The sequence below is a fragment of the Galeopterus variegatus genome, unplaced genomic scaffold, assembly GCF_000696425.1.
Source record: "Galeopterus variegatus unplaced genomic scaffold, G_variegatus-3.0.2 Scaffold6568, whole genome shotgun sequence".
In the NCBI taxonomy this organism is placed as follows: Eukaryota; Metazoa; Chordata; class Mammalia; order Dermoptera; family Cynocephalidae; genus Galeopterus; species Galeopterus variegatus.
The window spans coordinates 19,764-39,472 of NW_007732679.1; the positions used below are offsets into that span (position 1 = coordinate 19,764).

A 19,709-nucleotide genomic window follows, 5' to 3' on the forward strand; every position below is an offset into this window, starting at 1 on the left:
TATGATATTAAATAGCCTTCCAATACAAGTTGAAGGACCAAGTGAACACAGTCCTGTGTTAGTGTGGTAGGAGCATGGTGGTGAATGGTTTTGAGGAGTTATTGTACTGTTGTGAATGATCTGTGGGTATTTGGCTGTGGAGGTTAAAGCACAGTAGAAATAAGCTCATGGTGTTAACGATCCAGTAGACTTGGCTTTGCTTGATAGCCACAGATTATGTTTCTCACTCTGGCCCGTCATCTCACAAATGTATTGCCTTGGTCTACAGAAATTAGATGGCAAGTTTTTCAGCCTCATGGGCACTAAAATAAAGTTTACGCCTTGTTGATGATGAGTTACTGGTATCTTTGAATATTAAGATTCTTTGCTGTGAGGATAAAGTATTTCTGTCAAAAATTTATACAAGTCAACATACTGGCATAATGAGCATCCATGCTACTATATGAATGTATTCTTCTAGCTAATGCTCCAAACCCAGAAAACTCTGCTACGTCATAAATAGTATTAGCTGTGGCCACTTTGGGAATTACTTAATTATACTATACTGTAGTCTGGACTAATTGTTTCATCCCATTTATTTGATCTGAAATATCATTCAGAAACCACTTTGGGGAGGAACGAATTTATGATCCTAAGCAGATTTCATCATCCCAACTGGATAATTAAAAAGAAAGACCATTATCACCAGATGTGCACTGGCAGCTCCTTTGAACAGATGTTGGCTATGATGGATTTGTGGAGCTAGTGGAGAAACCAGAAATGATTCAGTTTATTGGGCAATAATATTGGTGATGAAGTTTAATGACACAAAGTGGAATAAAAACGGATGACATCTAAATGATGGGGAAAAAACCAAGAGCAGACCAAAATCATCACAATTTTATGTGAACAGAAAAAAATATGGAATTTGCCATTTTGCCAGTATGAAACTTTCATGGAAGAGGCATATTTGAGCACATTCCTGCTCTGGGGTATATGAGATCACAAGTGATATTTCTGGATTCTTATGTAATCCTGCTCATTCTTGTGTGTGTTTAGAATGCTAATCTGTTCTTTCTTCTATTACAGCCACAGTTTTTCCCAGTCCAAGTTATGATTTGGAAAGTACTGGAACAGATACTTTCAATGGCAGTCAAGTGCTTGCATGGATCCTTGGTTTGGAAAAGGTAACTTCATTCAGTTTTGTAATGAACAGATAATAAAGAGTGGATGAACAAATGCCTTTTATCAGCACCATGCTCTACCAACTAACTAGCCAGACTCTGAGCAAATGTCTTTTAGGTTGATGGAAGTATTGCCCAAACAAGAAGTTTGGAGCACCTTTCCTGTTTAGAGTAATATCTCAGGTAGATTCTTTTCTTAGGAGCTATTCAACAAGCAGCTTAATTTTAAGATATTCTGAATTTTTTAAGGTCTTGGATATTTATTTACTTCCCTGTTAAATTCCTTAACTGAACTTAAGGTTTTCATTTAGTAAGAAACAGGGTGGCATTATATGTGATCTTTTAATTTTCTGAAGCAGGGGAAGAAATACAAGACCAAATGAAGCTATAACACTATTCGAACTCGCTGCGTCATCCATACCAATGATGTCTTTGGAAAAATTAGAGCTATGGAAAATATCACTCCAAAGTAGAAAAATCCTTTTCCTTAGACTGTTTTAGGGAACTTATCCATGGATTTCCTAGTGATCAGCCACTTTAAGTGATTTCAGATTGCAAGTAATAAACAGCATTTCTATCAGAGGTGTGAACTAGCAGCCTGTGAGCTAAAAGTGTGTGTAGTATACAGGGATTTTAAGAAAATGAATTTAAATGTCTTTAGTCAGAACAGGAACTCTCCCATTAACAACAATCCCCTCTCCTTCTGATAATCTTTCATCCAGACAGATTCATACATTTAAGTTATCTGGCTGGTCCCTACAGGGATTTGAGTCCTGCTTTATGTGTTCCTCAGAAATGAGGTAGAGATCACTTTCAAAACTTTGCATTAGAGAGACTATTTTCTATTTTTCTCCCTCTCCCCCATCTCACTCATACCCCCCACAAGCATTTTTAATATGTCCATGTCTCATATAGTAGATATTTCTTCCATCTAAATCATAAGACTTGTCTCTAGCCTTTATTCATATTCCAGTAGCCATAACCACTGTAGCTTAATATGTCTGTGTTAGTTACCCTTGAATTAACGTTCTATGTAACTGAGGAAACTCAATAAACTGGGTTATGTAAATAAGCCAAAGGACAACACGAAAATGGACGCCAGGAAAAGACACCAATCTCTCATCAAGGCATCTCTGCCTGTGTTGGCCAAAATGTAATACTTTCCCATTCATCTTTCCCTAGATGTTGAAAGTCTAGTTTATATAATATTTGAGGCCTCAGAAGCTCCCTGTCTGTCATAGGAAGGCTCCCAATATGCCCAGTTAATTCCAATCTAATGCCTCCCCCAATCATGTCTGTGTATAAACAAGGGACAGTCATTCTATTCCACTCTGTTCTTTCCATATTGGTTTCTAGAAGCAAATAGTCTTGCATTGAATCAGATAAATTCTTAACACCTAGAATAGCAATGCTAGTCTCAAAAATGCCACTTTATTGTATTGAAACTCCCAAGTTCTCTTTCTCGTATGGAATGAAATTTCAAAATTTTGTGAGGCAGCACAGAGCCATATATCCAGGGGAAATAAGCCAAAAATGAATTTTCTATGTATAGACACATATTTTTAGAGTAGTTGGAGCCAGGGAAGGGATGTAAAAATTACGATGACATATTGATGCCTGTGTCAGCAATCTCTCGGATTCCTCTTTCTTTCTCTTTACTGCTTTCTGCAACCCCTGCAAGAATGAGTAGAGAAATCATTTTGGGGTGAGTTTATGTGTAATGTTAGAAAAGAGATATGGATGAATGACTAGAAGACCTAGCACTTACAGTACATCCTGGATAAGTGGATCCTGTCTTGCTCCATAACATTTAGAAGTTGAGTCACTGGAAGGCAGAGTGTACATTTTGTAATGTAAACTTAAGAGAAGGATAAAGTTGGTCCTCACCTCACAGGGTTACAAGACTTAATTATTAGGAAGGACCTTCCATAAACTTAAGAAATATGTCTTACAAAAGAGTTACTTTGATAGAGTAAACAACAGAGGTTTGAGTTATATTACAACTAAAGATAATTGGCTCTGTAAATACCTAAACAACTTAATAACAGTGAATGGGATCTACATTTTAGGTGAAAATAGCACTGCACCTGTGACAGGTCTGCACTACGATATATGAGTATATAAGGGGATTATAATGATTTCATTATGAAAATGATTTCCAATTATTGCTTTTAGTAATCACACTTACTTTTACATGTTTATATATATGTTTTCCTTTTTAATTTCTGTATATGACTTAAATGGAAGAACTGTTTTCAAATAAAACATAATCCATCTTTGTTCACTTCCATAAATAAACACTGTTGGTCTTAAGAATAGACATTTAAGATATTTCTTTTGGAAGTCCTCCAAAGATCATGACCAGTTTCCCATGAAGCATCACAAAGAGTTAGGGCACCTGACCTTCTGCAACTTCAGTGCCCAGGAAAAATGAATAAAATTTTTATGCGTGAAAATTTTTGTCAGAAAAGATATGGTGCATTTAGTTTCTCTGGTCAGAGACAGTAAATGAGTTCATCTACACAAATCATATATAAATAATTTAAGTCATAACAATGGCAAGAATATACCACATTTACACATTCTCTTTCATGCACATATTCACAAATTCTCATGGGTAAACTCAATGTATTTTATTGTTTTTTTAATACTTGGGATAATGCAGAATCTTAAAATGCTATTGTGAAGACAGGTCAGTTTCCTTGAAGACTAGAATGTTTTAACATTTACATTTACTAATGTTTTTATCCCACTCTTTCACACATGTTTTTAGCTGTTAAAGCAAAATTCGACTTCAGAAGATATACGAAGAGAACTGTGTGAGAGCTATCCAGGGTACATTGCAGATTATGCCTTCTCTTGGACCATTCTAGGAAAAAATGTTTTTAACAAATTTTGCCTTTCCAACATGACCCTTTTAGAGTCTTCTCTCCAAGAACTAGAAAAACAGTTCTCTCAGGTGAGTGTAAATCTTTTAATCTCATCCATCTCTCATAAACAATAGAAGGAGGTGTACTGTTTCCACTTTTGGATCCACAGAGTGACTCAACATGAGTCAATGAGCAAGTCTGTAGGAGATGGACTGGGAAATGCTGAGTGGAATATATCCTCACTTTTGACATGTATTCTTTATTTGCACACGATGTTTAACCTTAAGTAAAGTCTATGTATCATTTAAAAGTTCAGGATTGAAATGATTTCAATGCTGAACCAAAAGTATTACATTATGGTTAATGTAGACACACCTTTGTAGTTGAAATATGTCTGCTCTATGGTGAATAAAGATTGACTGTTTACTCAGATCTTTAAGTGAGGCTACTCAGGTTGTAATTCAGGTTTAATAATTAAGATATCAGAGCCATGTAATTATTGGAAGTTAAAATAATGAGTAGTGTCTTTTTATTTTTCTCACTGACCTCAAACTTAATTCAAAAAGCTGAATTTTGATGATACAATATATCCCCTTCCCCAAAATATTACACATTAGAACCAAGAACATTCCACTGCAGAGTGCTAATGACCATTTGTAGATGCTAGTCCTAAGTAACAATGGTGAAAATGACACCAATAATGTACATTTAATGAAACCCTATGTACAATGAAAGATCACAGAAAATATTCAGAATTCTATTGAAGTTTTATAGGCAGTAATACATGAAACATGTCCACTTTTAATATTCCCTGCCCCACCTTATTTTTTTATTTTTTTGGAGACTGGCTGGTATAGGGAAGTGAACCCTTGACCTTGGTATTATAAGGCCATGCTCTAACCAACTGAGCTAACCAGCCAGCCAGCCCTTTCTTGATTCTCTGAATTTTACTGTAATTTTTTTTAAGTACAGAATGCTTAAATTACCCTTTATTAATCTAAGTTTTCCAAATGAACTGGATTATGGACACTGTTATAATAATCCCAATCCAATGTAAAGCACTTAAAATCCTTTCTTAACAAACTTGGCATTTACGTAGTATAGAATGTATGGTCAAAAATACATTGTTCGAAATTGCATTCTGAGCATGAAAGACCTTGAATTAACATAGATAGAAAGCTCAACTTGATTAGTGTGAACGAGCTTATCAAGAAAATTGCTTTGAGTGGGAATATAATAAAGAAAATATGTTACCTCTGAAAGTATTAGCTGAATTCTATGATGCAGAGTAAAAGCAAAAGTCATGGTTCTTGTTACTTGTTTATAGTACACAGTGTGACTATTACACAGATTTATTCACTCTAAGTCATTTATTATTTATTCACTCTAAGTCATTTATTATAAAGTCATTCCTGACATTGCAACAGAACTTTGGAAATATTTTATTTCACTAAGTGTGTGTAATCATAATAGTAAACATTTTCATACATATATTCACACGCACAATATATATATTATATATTACGAATATATCTGTATTATATATCCATATCTCTATCTTCCTATATATTCGTTTTAACGGTTCTCCACCCAAATCATATAAGGTCTAGTAATGGATATGGGGAAGATATGTCTGTAAGTCCTAAATTTTAAGGTTCTAAGGAAAAAGAAAAACATTATTCAGAAGCTAATTTTATTTTAGGAAACTAATTTTAATTCTCAAATACATAATTAGAATGTTTTATGTAAGTACATCTTTGTTAACCAAACTTTAAAGATGCTGATTTCTAAATAAATAAATATGCCAATTTCTGGAACTATGGGGAAAAAATCCAGTTATGTTTAAGATGTAATTAAGACATTAGATATGGTTGCAGTTTTTCCAAGTAAAAGATGGCTTCAAACTGAGTGAAGATCTGAAAGTATTGCTTATGTGAAAAATCTAGATTTTTTGATACTTACAAAGACAGTAAACCATGTGATTACAAATGTTAAAGTCTCATTTTACTGTTTGTGGTTTTTTTTTTAAGCTATCAAGTGACCCCAACAATCAGAAGATGGTGTTTCAGGAAATAGTAAAAGTGCTATCCTTCTTCTCACAAGTGCAAGAGCAGACAGCTGTGTGGCACCTTCTCTCGAGTTTTCCAAATGTGTTTCAGAATGACACATCACTCAGCAATCTATTTGATGTTCTTCGAAAGGCAAACAGGTAGGAAAATGTAAGAATTAAGTGGAATATTATTGTTCACAAAGAAGTCTTTTTTTTTAATGTTACCTGTGAGGATTACGATTAGGTAGGTCATTTAAGAACAGAGCAAATAATTCTTCAGCACCTTTTTGCAGATTTTAGCAATGAAGGTGAGTGTACTGGTTAAGCTAAGAAGAAAAACACACTGTGGTTGGTCATCAGCGTTCTCAAAGTGCCCGTAATGAAGGCAGGAGGAACACTAATCCTAAGAGTTGTGTTGTCACTTGGCATCCCAAGGTTTCTGAGAATGAGGTGTATAGCAGGACCAAATATAGAGTGCAACAGTGGCTCAGGCTCATTCAGGGGCAACGTGAGCTCTGTGCATTTAGCATTTAAACTGCCTAAGAATAAAATATCTCAGTGGGTTTTGTTTGGTACTATCCAATATAAAACAACCCCTGTGAGCTTTTTGCTCCAAGCCACCTCAAGGGTGTTGGCTCCCTCACGAGCAGCCAGCTTGTAAATGTCCTTTCTAAGCCTGAGTTTTGGGTTGGCTTTGTTTGGCATATATAGCACAAAGGTTTTTGCAGGAGAAACCCCTTTAAAAGCTGCTTTTCTCATAAAAGCAATCTGGGCATGGCTGGTATTTGGAATTTAATGATCAGTACTTAGGTTTTGACTGTCCTGTCTAGCTAATTTGAAAATGTGCATTAAAAGAAAACAACAACTACTGCATCAACAATGAAATTATTAAGTGCCAGCATCATTCCAGGCACTTTTCTGGGCCGTTTATATATATTATCACTTAGAATCTTAAAACAAACATTATTTATTTTATAAATGAGGTAGCAGGGTTATAAAAATTTAAATGTTTGCTGATCATGCATCTAAAAGGGTTTGAACATGTGTTTTCTAACTCGAGAACCCAGGCTTCCTCTCTAATATCCTTTAATAGCATGGTGTGTTCTATTTTAAAAGTCTAGATCTTCCTAAGAGATTGTGCTCACTTTTGAACACCTCTGAGAGCTTATGATAAGGCCCTGTGTTGGCACATTAATCTCATTTAATTCTCACAACAGTGCTTTGAGATTGAGACAACAGATCTGCATTTTACAGAAGAAGAAACAAACCCTTATGGAAGTCAAATGACTTCCCCAGGAGTCAACAACTCGGATGTGGCAAAGCCAGTACCTGAACTAAAGGAATTTGAACCCGAGTCCTGTGCTCCTTCCACAATGACACACTATAACTGAAGTGCAGAAGGAGCAAGATATTAAAAAGTTTGATTCTCTAATTGGTCCTCATTGTAGCTTTTAGGGAAATTTTCACTCACCCAGAATTGTGACACTTGATCATTTTCCTCCTGCTTATATTTTGTCTTAGAAAGCAAACAGGTGGGGCCGGCCCGGTGGCGCACTGGAGAGTGCCCCGCTTGGGAGCGTGGCGGCGCTCCCGCCGAGGGTTCGGATCCCATGTGGAGACCAGTTCCTGCTCACTGGCTGAGCACGGTGCGGGCGCGACACCGAGGGTTGCGATCCCGTTACCGGTCAGTAAAAAAGACAAAAAGGAAAAAAAAAAAAAGCAAACAGGTGAATCAATTAAAGGAAAAGGAGATTATCTGAATACATGGCAATGAAAAGAGTCAAAATAATATTCAGACCACAGACAAGATATCACTTCACACTCACTAGAATGGGTGAAAATTTAAAACATGGATAATTCCAAGTGTTGACAAGAACACAGAACAACTGAAACTCTCACACATTGTAAAATAATACAACCATTTGAAAAACAGTGTGGCAGCTTCTTATGAAGTTAAACAGTAGATACAAATGATGCCACATTCTACTTCTGGTTATCTACTCAAGAAAATGAAAAGATAAGCCTACACAATGGTCTGTATGCCATTGTGTACTTATTCATAATATCTAAAAGTTGGGGGAGGGGGACAAATATCTATAAACAGAATAAAGGAACAAATTGTGGTTTATTCATACATTGAAATTCTACTCAACAATAACAATAAACAGATTATTGCATCACACAACATCATGGATAAATCTCATTAATATTATGCTGACAAAAGAATCCAGACAAAAATAATATAGACTATATATGTAGATATTGTATTATTCCATTTATAGGAAGTTCTAGAATTGACAAAATTAATCTGTAGTGTTATAATTCAAATCGGTGTATTCTGGGGCAACTGTCAGGAGTATGAGGAAAATTTTGGGGGGAGTGATTGAAATGTTTTGTACCTTAATTGACATGATGGTTACCTGAGTGTATATATTTGTTAAAGCTCAACTGCACACGTGAAATAAGTGCATCTAATTGCATGTAAATTATACCTCAATGAAATTTGATTAAAAAACAAAAAAAACAAATAAAAAAGTTCCACAAAATAATATTCAGTATAAAAAAGATCCAAGAAACACTTTAGGGATTATTTTGGTGGAGTAAATTACATAGGAAAGACATTATACTGTGGCTATTTTAATTCCCTTAAAATTAAAAAAATATATTGCATATGTTAGCATTATGCAATAGTGTATTTTGTTAAGTAATGATTATAAATGTAAGACTGCCTACATAGTAGTGAAAACATGTTATAAAGAAATGGCTCTAAATTATTGTAAAGCAAATGGCATTTGACTTCGATGTGAAATCTACCCTCTTAAAAATTTTAATTGTTAACTATAGGTACAATGTTTTATAACAGATCTCTAGAACTTATTCATCTTGCTTAACTGAAACTTTATGCTCATGGATTAGTAACTCCCTATGTCCCTCTCCCCTCAGCCCCTGGGAACCACTATTCCACTCTTTGATTTTATGAATTTGATTATTTTGGATACCTCACATAAGTGGAATTTTGCAGTATTTGTCTTTCTGGGTTGCTGGATCATATGGTAGTTTTATTTTTAATTTTTTGAGGAAACTCCATACTGTTTTCCATACCTGCTGCATCATTTGTATTCCTGCCAATGGAGTGCAAGGGTTCCAATTTCCCCATATCCTGTTAACACTTATCTTTCATTTATTCAATGATATTTACCCTGACAATTGTGAGGTGATATGTCATTGTGGTTTCAATTTGCATTTCCCTAATGATTAGTGATACTAAATAATTTTTAATATATCTGTTGGTCACTTACATTCTTTGGAAAAATGTCTCTTCAAGTCCTTGGCCCATTTTTAAGTGGGGTTATTAAGTTGTTTTACTATTGAGTTGTAGAAGTTCATTACATATTTTGGAAATCAACCCTTTATCAGATATATGATTTGCAAATATTTTCTCCCACTGTGTAGGTTCTCTTTTCAACAGAGTTGCATTTGACCTTTATCTAATCTGTACAACTCTTTAGTGGTCCAGTATATTATTTCCAATTTATGTGTTTGATCTCTCTAATATGATAGTCCCTAGTCAATGTGGTTTTTGATTGCTTGAAATGTCCCATTGTGTCTGAGGACTGAATTTTTAACTTCATTTAACTTTAATTAATTTAAGTTTTAAAAATGCATACTTGTTTCAGTTATTGGAAAGTCTTTATATATTTGAAAAACTTGGGCATGGGAATCTACTTTTTCTCCTGTAAATTTAATTAAATCTAAATACAGGTTAAGTAGGTTCAATGAAAATTTATCATCTTCATTGAGATGCCCCATAACTGTAAAATACATTAAATTTTGGAGACTTAGTACAATAAAAAACTTAAAATGTTTTATTGATAATTTTTATATTGATTAAATGTTGAAATTATAATATTTTGAATGTATTAGGTTAAAATATATTATTAAAATTAATTTTATTTTTTTCTTTTATCTTTTTTAATGTGACTACTAGAAAATTCAAAATTAAATATGTGGCCTGCATTGTATTTCTATTGAAGACCCCTTTGTAAACAATATTTTAAAATCATATCTGGGGCCGAGCCCATGGCGCACTCGGGAGAGTGCGGCGCTGGGAGCGCAGCAGCGCTCCCGCTGCGGGTTCGGATCCTATATAGGGATGACTGGTGTACTCACAGCGCTCACTGGTTGAGTGCAGTGCGGCCAGTCTCAAAAAGGACAAAAAAAAAAAAAAAAAAAGTCATGAAGTGCTTGAAAGAATGTACATGATTTTCACATTTTACGAGAAGAAGGCTGTGCTGAGATATGAATCACAAAATCTCTTTTTATAAAAATTATCTTTCCTTAGAAGCCAACTTGTTTTGGATAATTTCCATTTTTATATGATGAAGAGCAGAACAAAAGTCTATGAAGTAAAAAAATATATCTAATTTTTTTTATTGGTTATGAATATTAAAAATATATATATCTTAATCGATGGTGCAAAGGGCTTCAGGGAGGATGTGGACCAGGTGTCATTACTTTTAAACTTACGTTTTGTTAGCAAAAGATGAATTAAGTGTACTGACGTGTTGTTAATAATATTAACAACAATAATTCTGACAGTTTTAATGAGATTGTCAAGTGTTCAGTCTTTGAAGGGGTGACTTTGAGACAATAGATCAGGTGAGTTAGGCAGAAAGCCAGGCTGGGAGAAGGCTGGCCAAGGTCTATGACCTGAGACCCTTTAACTGGTCTCCATGGTTGCCAGGGTTCAGAAATAATCCGGTGTCAGAACCAGGAGATTCTGGAGCAGACATAAAAATGCCTGAGGGATCAACTGTCATGTATACAGAGCAGAGATGAAAAAAATACAGCCATGCCTCTATGGCTAAATGTTTGGAACATAGCTGGGCTAATTAGTAAAGGATGCCTGTGGGCTCTGTGCAGAAATGTCCTGCCCTCCTTTCCTGCCATGTTGGGGCAAAGTTTCTGAGCCAGAGGCAACGCACAGAGTAGAAAGAACATACACTTTGAAACTAGACAGATCCCACCTCAGCTCTCCTTTTTCGTAACTGGATAACCTTGTGTAAGTTATTTAACTTTTTTGAACTTTAGTTTTCCCATCTGCAAAACAGTGCAAATAAAATTGACTTCATGGAATTATTAGAGAATTAAATTCAAAAATATGTACATATGCATACATACATTTAAGTGTGTTTACTTAAACAAACACATATCTATATGTATATCCTTACGTTATACTAGAAACTACCTGGAAGGCACTCAAAATTTAGCCCTCTAAACAGCTTTCATTCATACCTAGGGGGCCAAAATTAAAATGATCTTAATCTAAATTTTTAAAATTCCCAAAACATCATAAAATACCATGAAAGTATACACACATACTCTATCTATTGCTAGAGAAAGCTTTCAGTTTACTAAGATACTTGATAGAGAAAAAATATTAGCTAATTTGTACTACATGTAACTTCAAAATGGCAAATTGTTAATAAAATCCTTTGTTCTAGTTACTACTCAAGTTAATTAAAGACTTGACTCAGCCTTGATTATTGATATAAATCACAGTATTTGTGAAATTCAGACACACTTACGCAATAGCGACATTTCTCTAAAAAAGAACAAATGAGTAGAAGGGGATAAAACGGGATTTCTTAGGTAACTAACTGCTTTTTGGAAATACAGAATGAACTCAAGCATAAGCAAATTTGCTCGTTGTCTATCTCCAGTGTAAACTGCCCTCCTTAGTGGTAATGTAAATATCATAGGACAGTGCTGGTCAGTGCGGATATTAATTTTGAGCCACCTTTGGAGTAGCACCCATGGGCCACTTAGAGGATAGAATACAGTCTTTGGTTAGGGCAAACTCCATTTTTCTTCCCCCGAAACATTACCATCTGTTTAGCAAAAAATAAACATTTATCAAATGCTTAAATAATAATTGTTCCTGAAACTGGATCCTTTATCTGGGCTTGATATTTAAAGAAAATAATTTCTAATATTTGATTTTCTTTTGAATTTTTTTTTTTAAAAGAAACTTTTTTTAAAAAAATAAACTTCTTTTCATTGGAAGTTGCTTTTCCTAATCACTTGGTTTTAAGTCTTAATAGAAAAAACTGATGTGAACTTTGCTCCCTTCCTTTTTAAGGCCTGTGAGTCCTGAGGCTTTAGAATCCTGGAAACGTAAAGTGCTCTGTCCTGATTCAAGAATATCTTGTTGGGATTTTGCGCATGAACAGACAAATAAGCAATTAAATTACAAAAACAGCATCTTGTCTTTTATGTTATAAGAATAATTTTCTATACTGTAGCCAGTTTCTCCTTGAATAACCTTTTGTTTCTGTCTGCAAACCTTGAAACACAATCTGATTTAATTGTTTTTCGACTCTAGTGCACTGCTGGTCCTGCAGAAGGTTTATCCACGTGTTGCAACTAACGAAGGTTTCAGAACACTTCAGAAGTCTGTTAAACATCTGCTGTACACTCTGGACTCCCCAGCTCAAGGTATTATATTTCCATCTTACTCTATTAAATTCAGTGTCATGAAGCCCATTAGAAATATAAAGCTGAGCACAACTGAAGTAATTATGTACAGATGATATTATTCTTAGGTGGGGACATATGCTATGGATAAGTGTGGATCTCTAGTTAATCAAAGTGTGGAGAAAGGGAGAAATAGTTGAAAAGAGGCTGTGACTTTCTAGGGTTTTTATTTAGGTGAAAATGATCTCTCTTAGCATATAAATCTATATTTATACTTGGTACAGACAATAAATATCAGGGAGTAAGCCTCAACAAAAAGATTTCTACCGTTACTTTTGGAAGAAAAGCCTAAACTGAATTGCAGTATTTTTGCCATCATTTCCAAACTTTGATGTTTTCACCAGGAGGAATCTTTCATTGGTAAAAACATAACCCTCAACCAGCTACCTTGAAGATGCATGATAGACATCAGAACATGAATAAACCATATAAATCCACTGCCTCCCCCTACCCCAAGTAAGCTAAGGTATAGCGTGTCACTAGTGAGTCAGATAGTCACTTTCGCATATATAGAATAGCATTGTCTACCATTCACATGAAAACACACAGATATGTACACACAGGCACATATAGACAAAGGTTCAGGAACGTAAGTAATAAATCCCTACTTCCTGAGTGAAATGTCAGGTTAACATTTACCTCTCTTGAATGGATTTAGAATTATGCTTTTTTAACTGAGTTTTTCAGCTTTTAGGTAGGTAGACTTTTACCTTTAGATTATAAAGAAAACATCCTGAAACAATCAGATCACAAGCTGATTGTTCATTACATAGTCTTAAAATATCAGTTTTCTTATGAAAAGCAGGTTTGTGAAGGCTTTGGAGCATTCTCACTGGAAGGTCCACCATATTCTTGGATACCGCTTTCTGTTTGTCTAGAGCATTTTTGTATCTACAATTACAGAATTAATGATTAGCTTGTAAGACTATTGTTAAATTTAATGGTCTTGAAAAACATTAGAAAAAAAGTCTCACTCTTAAAAAGAATCCAGGCCAGAAACCTCAACAATGCACTAGCAAACACTAATTTCCTGTTTTGTTTTTTTTTAACATATACTTTCATTTTAAAGATTTGAGAACTTCATGTTCCTCCTTACCATTGTTTTTCTTTTCATCTTCAGGCTCACACCTTATAATTAATACAAAGTAAAGTGATAAATTTTGCTAAAATTTTCTTTTTACAAAGGACAAAAGCTTATCAGTGCCTTAGAAGCCAGAGAAGTAAGCAGCACTTCTAATTAACCAGGCAGCAAAACACTTCTCCTGGTGAACATTATAACTCAATTTTTAATATTCAACAATGGCCATGTCTATGTCTGTGAATATGCTAATAGCCTTGGCAAGCATTAAAACATGTCATTGGATGTTCAAGATGACAGGGAATACATTGAGGAAATACATTTTTATCTGTAAAATTTGATGTGCTTAACTTTTGTTTGTTTTTACATTTTATATACTTATGACTTCATCAGCCTAGGGATAACAATAGAGTTGTATTAATGTCAATTCCTAAAAGTCATTAGCCCCAAGCCCCTACAGGCTTGAACAGAAATTTCATGGCCTTTGAAAAATCCTCCTAGGTATTTCTGCAAATCCTTTAGGGAACTCAAACTTGCCATTGAAGGCTGACCCATTGATTCAAGTTCAATAGTGTGGGAGTCTCTGGCCGCAAGTACAAATACCCGCTATATTGCCCAGGTCACCACATGCTTAGTCTTCATGGGTTTTAGCAGTATTTTAAAGTTGAACATACCTTCTCCCTTGGTTTTACACCCAGTTAAGCTGGAGTGGGGTGGTAGCTCATAGCACAGTTGCTTGGGCCCTCTTCAATTTATGGCAGGGTTAAGATAGTTTTGTAGGTCTCACACCACTCTTTCAAGTAAGGAAAATAATAGGTAGTATTTATCATGTCATTGCTCAGTGTTCTTAAATTCCTTTTAGCATCAAAATAACTCTGTGAGATACAGTTATTAACCCATTTTACAGACATAGAAACTGAGGCACAAAGAAGCTGGGCACTTTGCCTATGTTACATATCCAGCAAGTGGCCAAAAGGAGATTAGAACCTTGATTCATGTATGCCCCAAACCAGGTTCCTTGAGCTCTTTTACAGATGGCCTCACTCACGTCTACTCTGTGTGACATACATGCACTTGCTTCCAGGGTAGCTCACTGGGAGGTGCAAGTACCTGCTTCACTTCAGAGCTGTACCACTGATGGGGCTGGCTTGTCCTGCCCCACTCCTTCCCACATGATAAATGTCTCCGCAGCCATCCCCTTTCCTCTCCACACTCTGATAACCATACACCTCTCCCACCCCATGTCCATCTCTGATCCAACCTGAATTATGAACACACTTCAGGGTTTCTTCAGAAGCTTCTTCAGCAACCATGAAAATATGGAGATGCTAACAAACACTTGAGAAGGATGTTGTCTCGTCTCCTAGCTTCCTGTCTTAGGGATAATTCTCAGCTCTGCCTCAGCTAGGATCCCAGCCACACAGTTACTAAGCCATATAGTATTTCCATTTATAAATACTGTGCTGAGTTTTGGGAGCAGAGATTACCTTTGCAAATTCGTAAATTATATAAATTACATTTTAAAATAGACAGCAATCCTTACAGATGAAAAGAGGTTATCTGTGCACTAGATTTCTATGTCTGTGGGTACTATTTTTAAATATGCCTAATTCTACAAATAAAAAAAAGTAAAAATCTCACTTTTTAAAGGTCTGCAACATTTTTCACTTCATCAAATCCTGTTTAGTTTAGTATTTCTTCCAAGATAGTTTATAGTCCTTAGCAGCCAGAGGGAAAGTCCCTATTTAACTTCAGGGTCAAGTCTATCATTGATAGTATAAAGTTGATTTTCTGTTTGTTACTTATTTTAATAGCTTGATGAAAAAGAGAAAGTTCATGACCACATAGTATACAAATGGCAACTGACTTGCCCAGCATCACATATGAGTTCCAAGTTGGCAAGATTTGATTTTGGTAAACAGTTTTTATATACTTTTACGTTGCAAAAGCATAAATCTCAACAAGTTTATATCCTTATTCTTCCTACAGATGCCAATAAGTAATCAGTATTACTGTTATTAATTAGGTTTATTTATTCCGAGCATCTTCATTCTTGGTCTTTTAACTCGCTGATGCATTCCTATTGTTAGTGCAATAATGTTCAGCGGCACCTTGACCAGAGCACAGGGAAACTCCACTCTATGAGCATCTTCATTCTTGGTCTTTTAACTCGCTGATGCATTGCTATTGTTAGTGCAATAATGTTCAGCGGCACCTTGACCAGAGCACAGGGAAACTCCACTCTAATGAACAGGAAAACTGAAAAAATCACTTTGCCAGTTACTAGACGGTGTGCAAACACTAGTTAAACACAGCTGATAAAGGAGGTAGACAAGGTGGTTTTTAATTCTGGGATAGTCTTTTTTACACACATGCTAATTTAATTAAACAATCAGCACCAGAAAAACATGAACGATTGCCTAGTTTTGTACTAGGACCTTTACAGAAGGCTTTATGGTACTCTCACTAGAGGAAAAAGGAAGAACTAGTGAAGCTGGTAATAAAATATCCTATTGAAAGTGATTAAGCCAATGTTAGAAATGACAGCATTGAAACATACTGGATTTTTTATATGGAGTGAGTAGCAACTGAAGAGAAGATTGAATTAAGTGATACTGTTTCCCTAAAGCATTGGCTTTATGATGTTTTTATTTATGCAGTGGCCATTTAAGACATTTTCATTTTCAATTTTTCATGTGAATGCTGTTGTACACTTACTCTTTTATGATCCAACCTTATGCATGCAGCAAGCTGAATAGGTGTCCTATTTAACTTTTAGTGGCAACTCATGACGTTGAATTAGAGCTTCACATATGATTTCCATTAGACCCAGCTTAGTGATTGCCTTCTGCACTCTGCACCTTCATGTTATTTGAGACTACTCAGAACAGTTTGGTTAACATTAGACAATTTACATTCATGGCTACATTCAATTGAGATCAGTGGCTGCTTTTAAAAAGATAGAACATATAGATTAGTGATGGCAGGTATTTCCCAAGGCTGCATTCTAGATAACTTAAGGCAAAAAAAATAAAATCCAGTGACCCACAAGACTGAAATTGGCTTGATCTGATTTACAAGTCACGTGGTAGCTAATCTTCATTATGGTATTCAAGAGTCATCTATGCATAGAGATCTTGGAATAAAACAATGTAGTGGTTTGACGCACAGAGTAAGAATTTGTTAGAAATGCATGTGCTTGACCACTGGGATTATTTTTATTAGTAGGCATCTATTTCCTATAAATCTCCTAAGTGTTTCCAACAAAAAAAGAATAGACGTCTTTTGCAAAATGCTTTGGAGAAAAATTCTGCAGATTGTCTGCATTTCGTCCACATTAGTTTAACCTAGGATTTTTTTTTCTAGGAAAAAAATCTTTAAACAAACATGTTAAATATTCACTAATATAAATATTATTACTTTAGGTGACTCGAACAATACAAAGCATGTGTGGAGTGAGGATGATGGACAGACATTGTCCCCAAGCAGTCTGGCTGCACAGTAAGTCTTTGTTTCTAAATTGGTAGGTAACTTGACTGAATAAGCAATCAAAACAGTTTAAAAACATAATTCTTTTACTAGTGTGTAAAGCCATGGAATAAAAAAATCAGCTATTGAGTGAACAAAGAAATGGACATAGTCAAAGTGTACTAAAGTTGAAGCATATTTTTAATATTACTCAATGGTTTTTTGATAATACTACATGAGGATCTCTTTTTCATTTCTAAGATTGCATAACTAGATTTAATGTGTCGTGTCTGGATTGTTTATGCCTGTGAAGAGCATCTAGCTGCAGGTCCAGTTTCCAACTCTTTTAAGATCTTTCACCATAAAAAATGCATAAGCATCTGTCTTAGTCTATTTGGGCTGCTGTAACAAAATACCATAAACTGAATGGCAATACAAATTTATTTCTCACAGTCCAGGAGGCTGGTAAAATCAAGGTGCCAGCAAATTCGGTATCTGATGAGGGCCTGCTTTCTGGTTCATAGGTGGTGCCTTCTTGCTGTAACCTCACATGGTGGAAGAGGCAGGCTAGCTCTCTGGGGTCTCTTTCATAAGAGTACTAATCCCAACCATAAAGGCTCTGCCCCCGAAGTCCCCACCTCCTAATACTATCATCTTGGGGGTTAGTATTTCAACACATGAATTTTGAGGGGACATCATGTTCAGACCATAACAGCATCCAATTTTTACATTACTATTTCTTTTGGATTTTAAGGAATCAAAATATTTCTTATGTACAATTGACATAATGCAAAATTTGTTTGCTTTCAGCAGTATTCAAGTAGACAAAATGTTCATAGGTAATTTAATTTGGGGCTTTTATTGGGATACATAAAGGTCCAGGAATAGGCAGTGGAAATGACAGCAGCAACTGTGGTGTCTAAAAGCCATTAATATAAGCAGATCCCTGAAGCAACTGTAATAATTATGGTAGGAAATGCAAGCAGTGGTCTGCAGTCGTTGATTGAGGTAAATTCTTGTAATTCAAGGCAAATTTAGAGACAAGATGGCCTCTTAGGTAAAGGTTGCTTTAGCCTGATAGATTATACTATTGAAATTCTTTGACTTCAGTCTCAAAGGCTGCATCTCTGTGCTAATAGAAATTTGTACAAGTAAAAACAAAGAGGGGGGCTTATTTTTACCATTTGTTTCTTGTTCTAAAATAGTATCTATGTGGTCATTGATATATGTTCTTTTATTTAATAAGTTCTCCAACTCCGAGTGAATTCTAGACTAAATCCTTCCATAAACCACCTCTGCTATTTCTGCTGCCATCTCCCATCTCCTCCAAGTGGCTGAACCAGGAGCTTCTCCCAGAACAACCGAGCTCTTGGGCAATTTCCCCCTAGCCAGGCTCCCATCTTCCAAATAGTTGGGTCTTTTAAGCACACTCCCTATATAGCCATCAAAAATAATAGTTAAGAAAAAAAAATCTTTATATTGAGGCAACTGGATGCTTATTGCTGAAGCCAGGTATCTTTATCAGAGCCTTGAGGCATCCGTAGCATTGACAATGCCAGCGCTGCTGACCTGCAAATTGCACAGCAAACGTAGTTAGTTGCTGACAGCCACTGACAGTTTATTAGGAAAAATTCAATACTTTTAAGAAGGTTCTTGTTGTGATTGATGAAATTAAGGGATTTCTTATCTTTGGACTTCTTTTCCATTTCCTCTTTAAAATGATCATAGAGTGGCAGTACTGGCATAAAATAAAAGTATTTTTTTTTTTACCAGAATTTTCTAAAGAAAGCTGCTCAAAAATATTTTTCCTTATAGCTCTTTTCCTTCTTCATTATTGTTGTTCTAAGGTCATTATTTTTATTGTTTTGTGTGTGTACGCGAATGCCCACGTACATTTGTAAGCTTCTTTTTATTGTAAGCACTCTTGGGAAGTAGACAGGAGCACGTATAAAAGATACATCAATTACATAGTTTAAAGGAATAATTGGGTGTTTATACTAAAACAGTGGCACATAGATACGGAATCTTAATTTTTGGAGTATATTAAATCCATTCTCAAAAATCTTGGCAATCAAATGTTCTTTATGAGACTAAGAGAATGGCTTAGATGGTATTTTAAGGTCACTTCTAGCCCAACTGTCCTCTATTTTAAGCTTCACAGGAAACTCTTGCCCCAGTCCATCTGGAAGGTTAGGCCAATATTTTGCTGTTGAGCACTGCACTAGGGTGGAAATGGTTTTATGCTGTAATAACTATGGTAGAGAGAAGTGCGAACACAAAAGGACGGGCAGTGTTGGGAAGGGTGGAGGATGGGGTTGAGGGTGAGGTACGGGAGGACTGCCTCACTGAGGCAGGGGACCACCCACATGCGCCTCACTGGCCACTTCTCACATAAATGGCCAGTATCTCTGCAGCTTCGTCTATCTTTCACTTATGTAGTTATCCTTTCAACAGCTATTAACTCAAGTCTATGATGTACATAATACAAACACTAGATATTCTGTGATGGGGATGGAGTCAGGGGTGAGCAGGGGATGTGATAC

At 35.6% G+C, this 19,709-nt stretch overlaps 1 protein-coding gene across 1 annotated transcript in view; it reads left to right on the top strand.

Moving 5' to 3' along the window:
- The window catches only part of ABCA12 (ATP-binding cassette, sub-family A (ABC1), member 12), a 108,116-nt gene that overhangs the window by 11,216 nt on the left and 77,191 nt on the right, over positions 1-19,709 (top strand). Inside the window, exons 3-7 of the mRNA XM_008591024.1 lie at positions 1,069-1,166; positions 3,937-4,122; positions 6,064-6,242; positions 12,469-12,581; positions 17,124-17,199. Coding sequence (XP_008589246.1) covers positions 4,072-4,122; positions 6,064-6,242; positions 12,469-12,581; positions 17,124-17,199 — 419 coding nt within the window. The 5' untranslated portion in view covers positions 1,069-1,166; positions 3,937-4,071. The remainder of the gene's footprint in view (positions 1-1,068; positions 1,167-3,936; positions 4,123-6,063; positions 6,243-12,468; positions 12,582-17,123; positions 17,200-19,709) is intronic.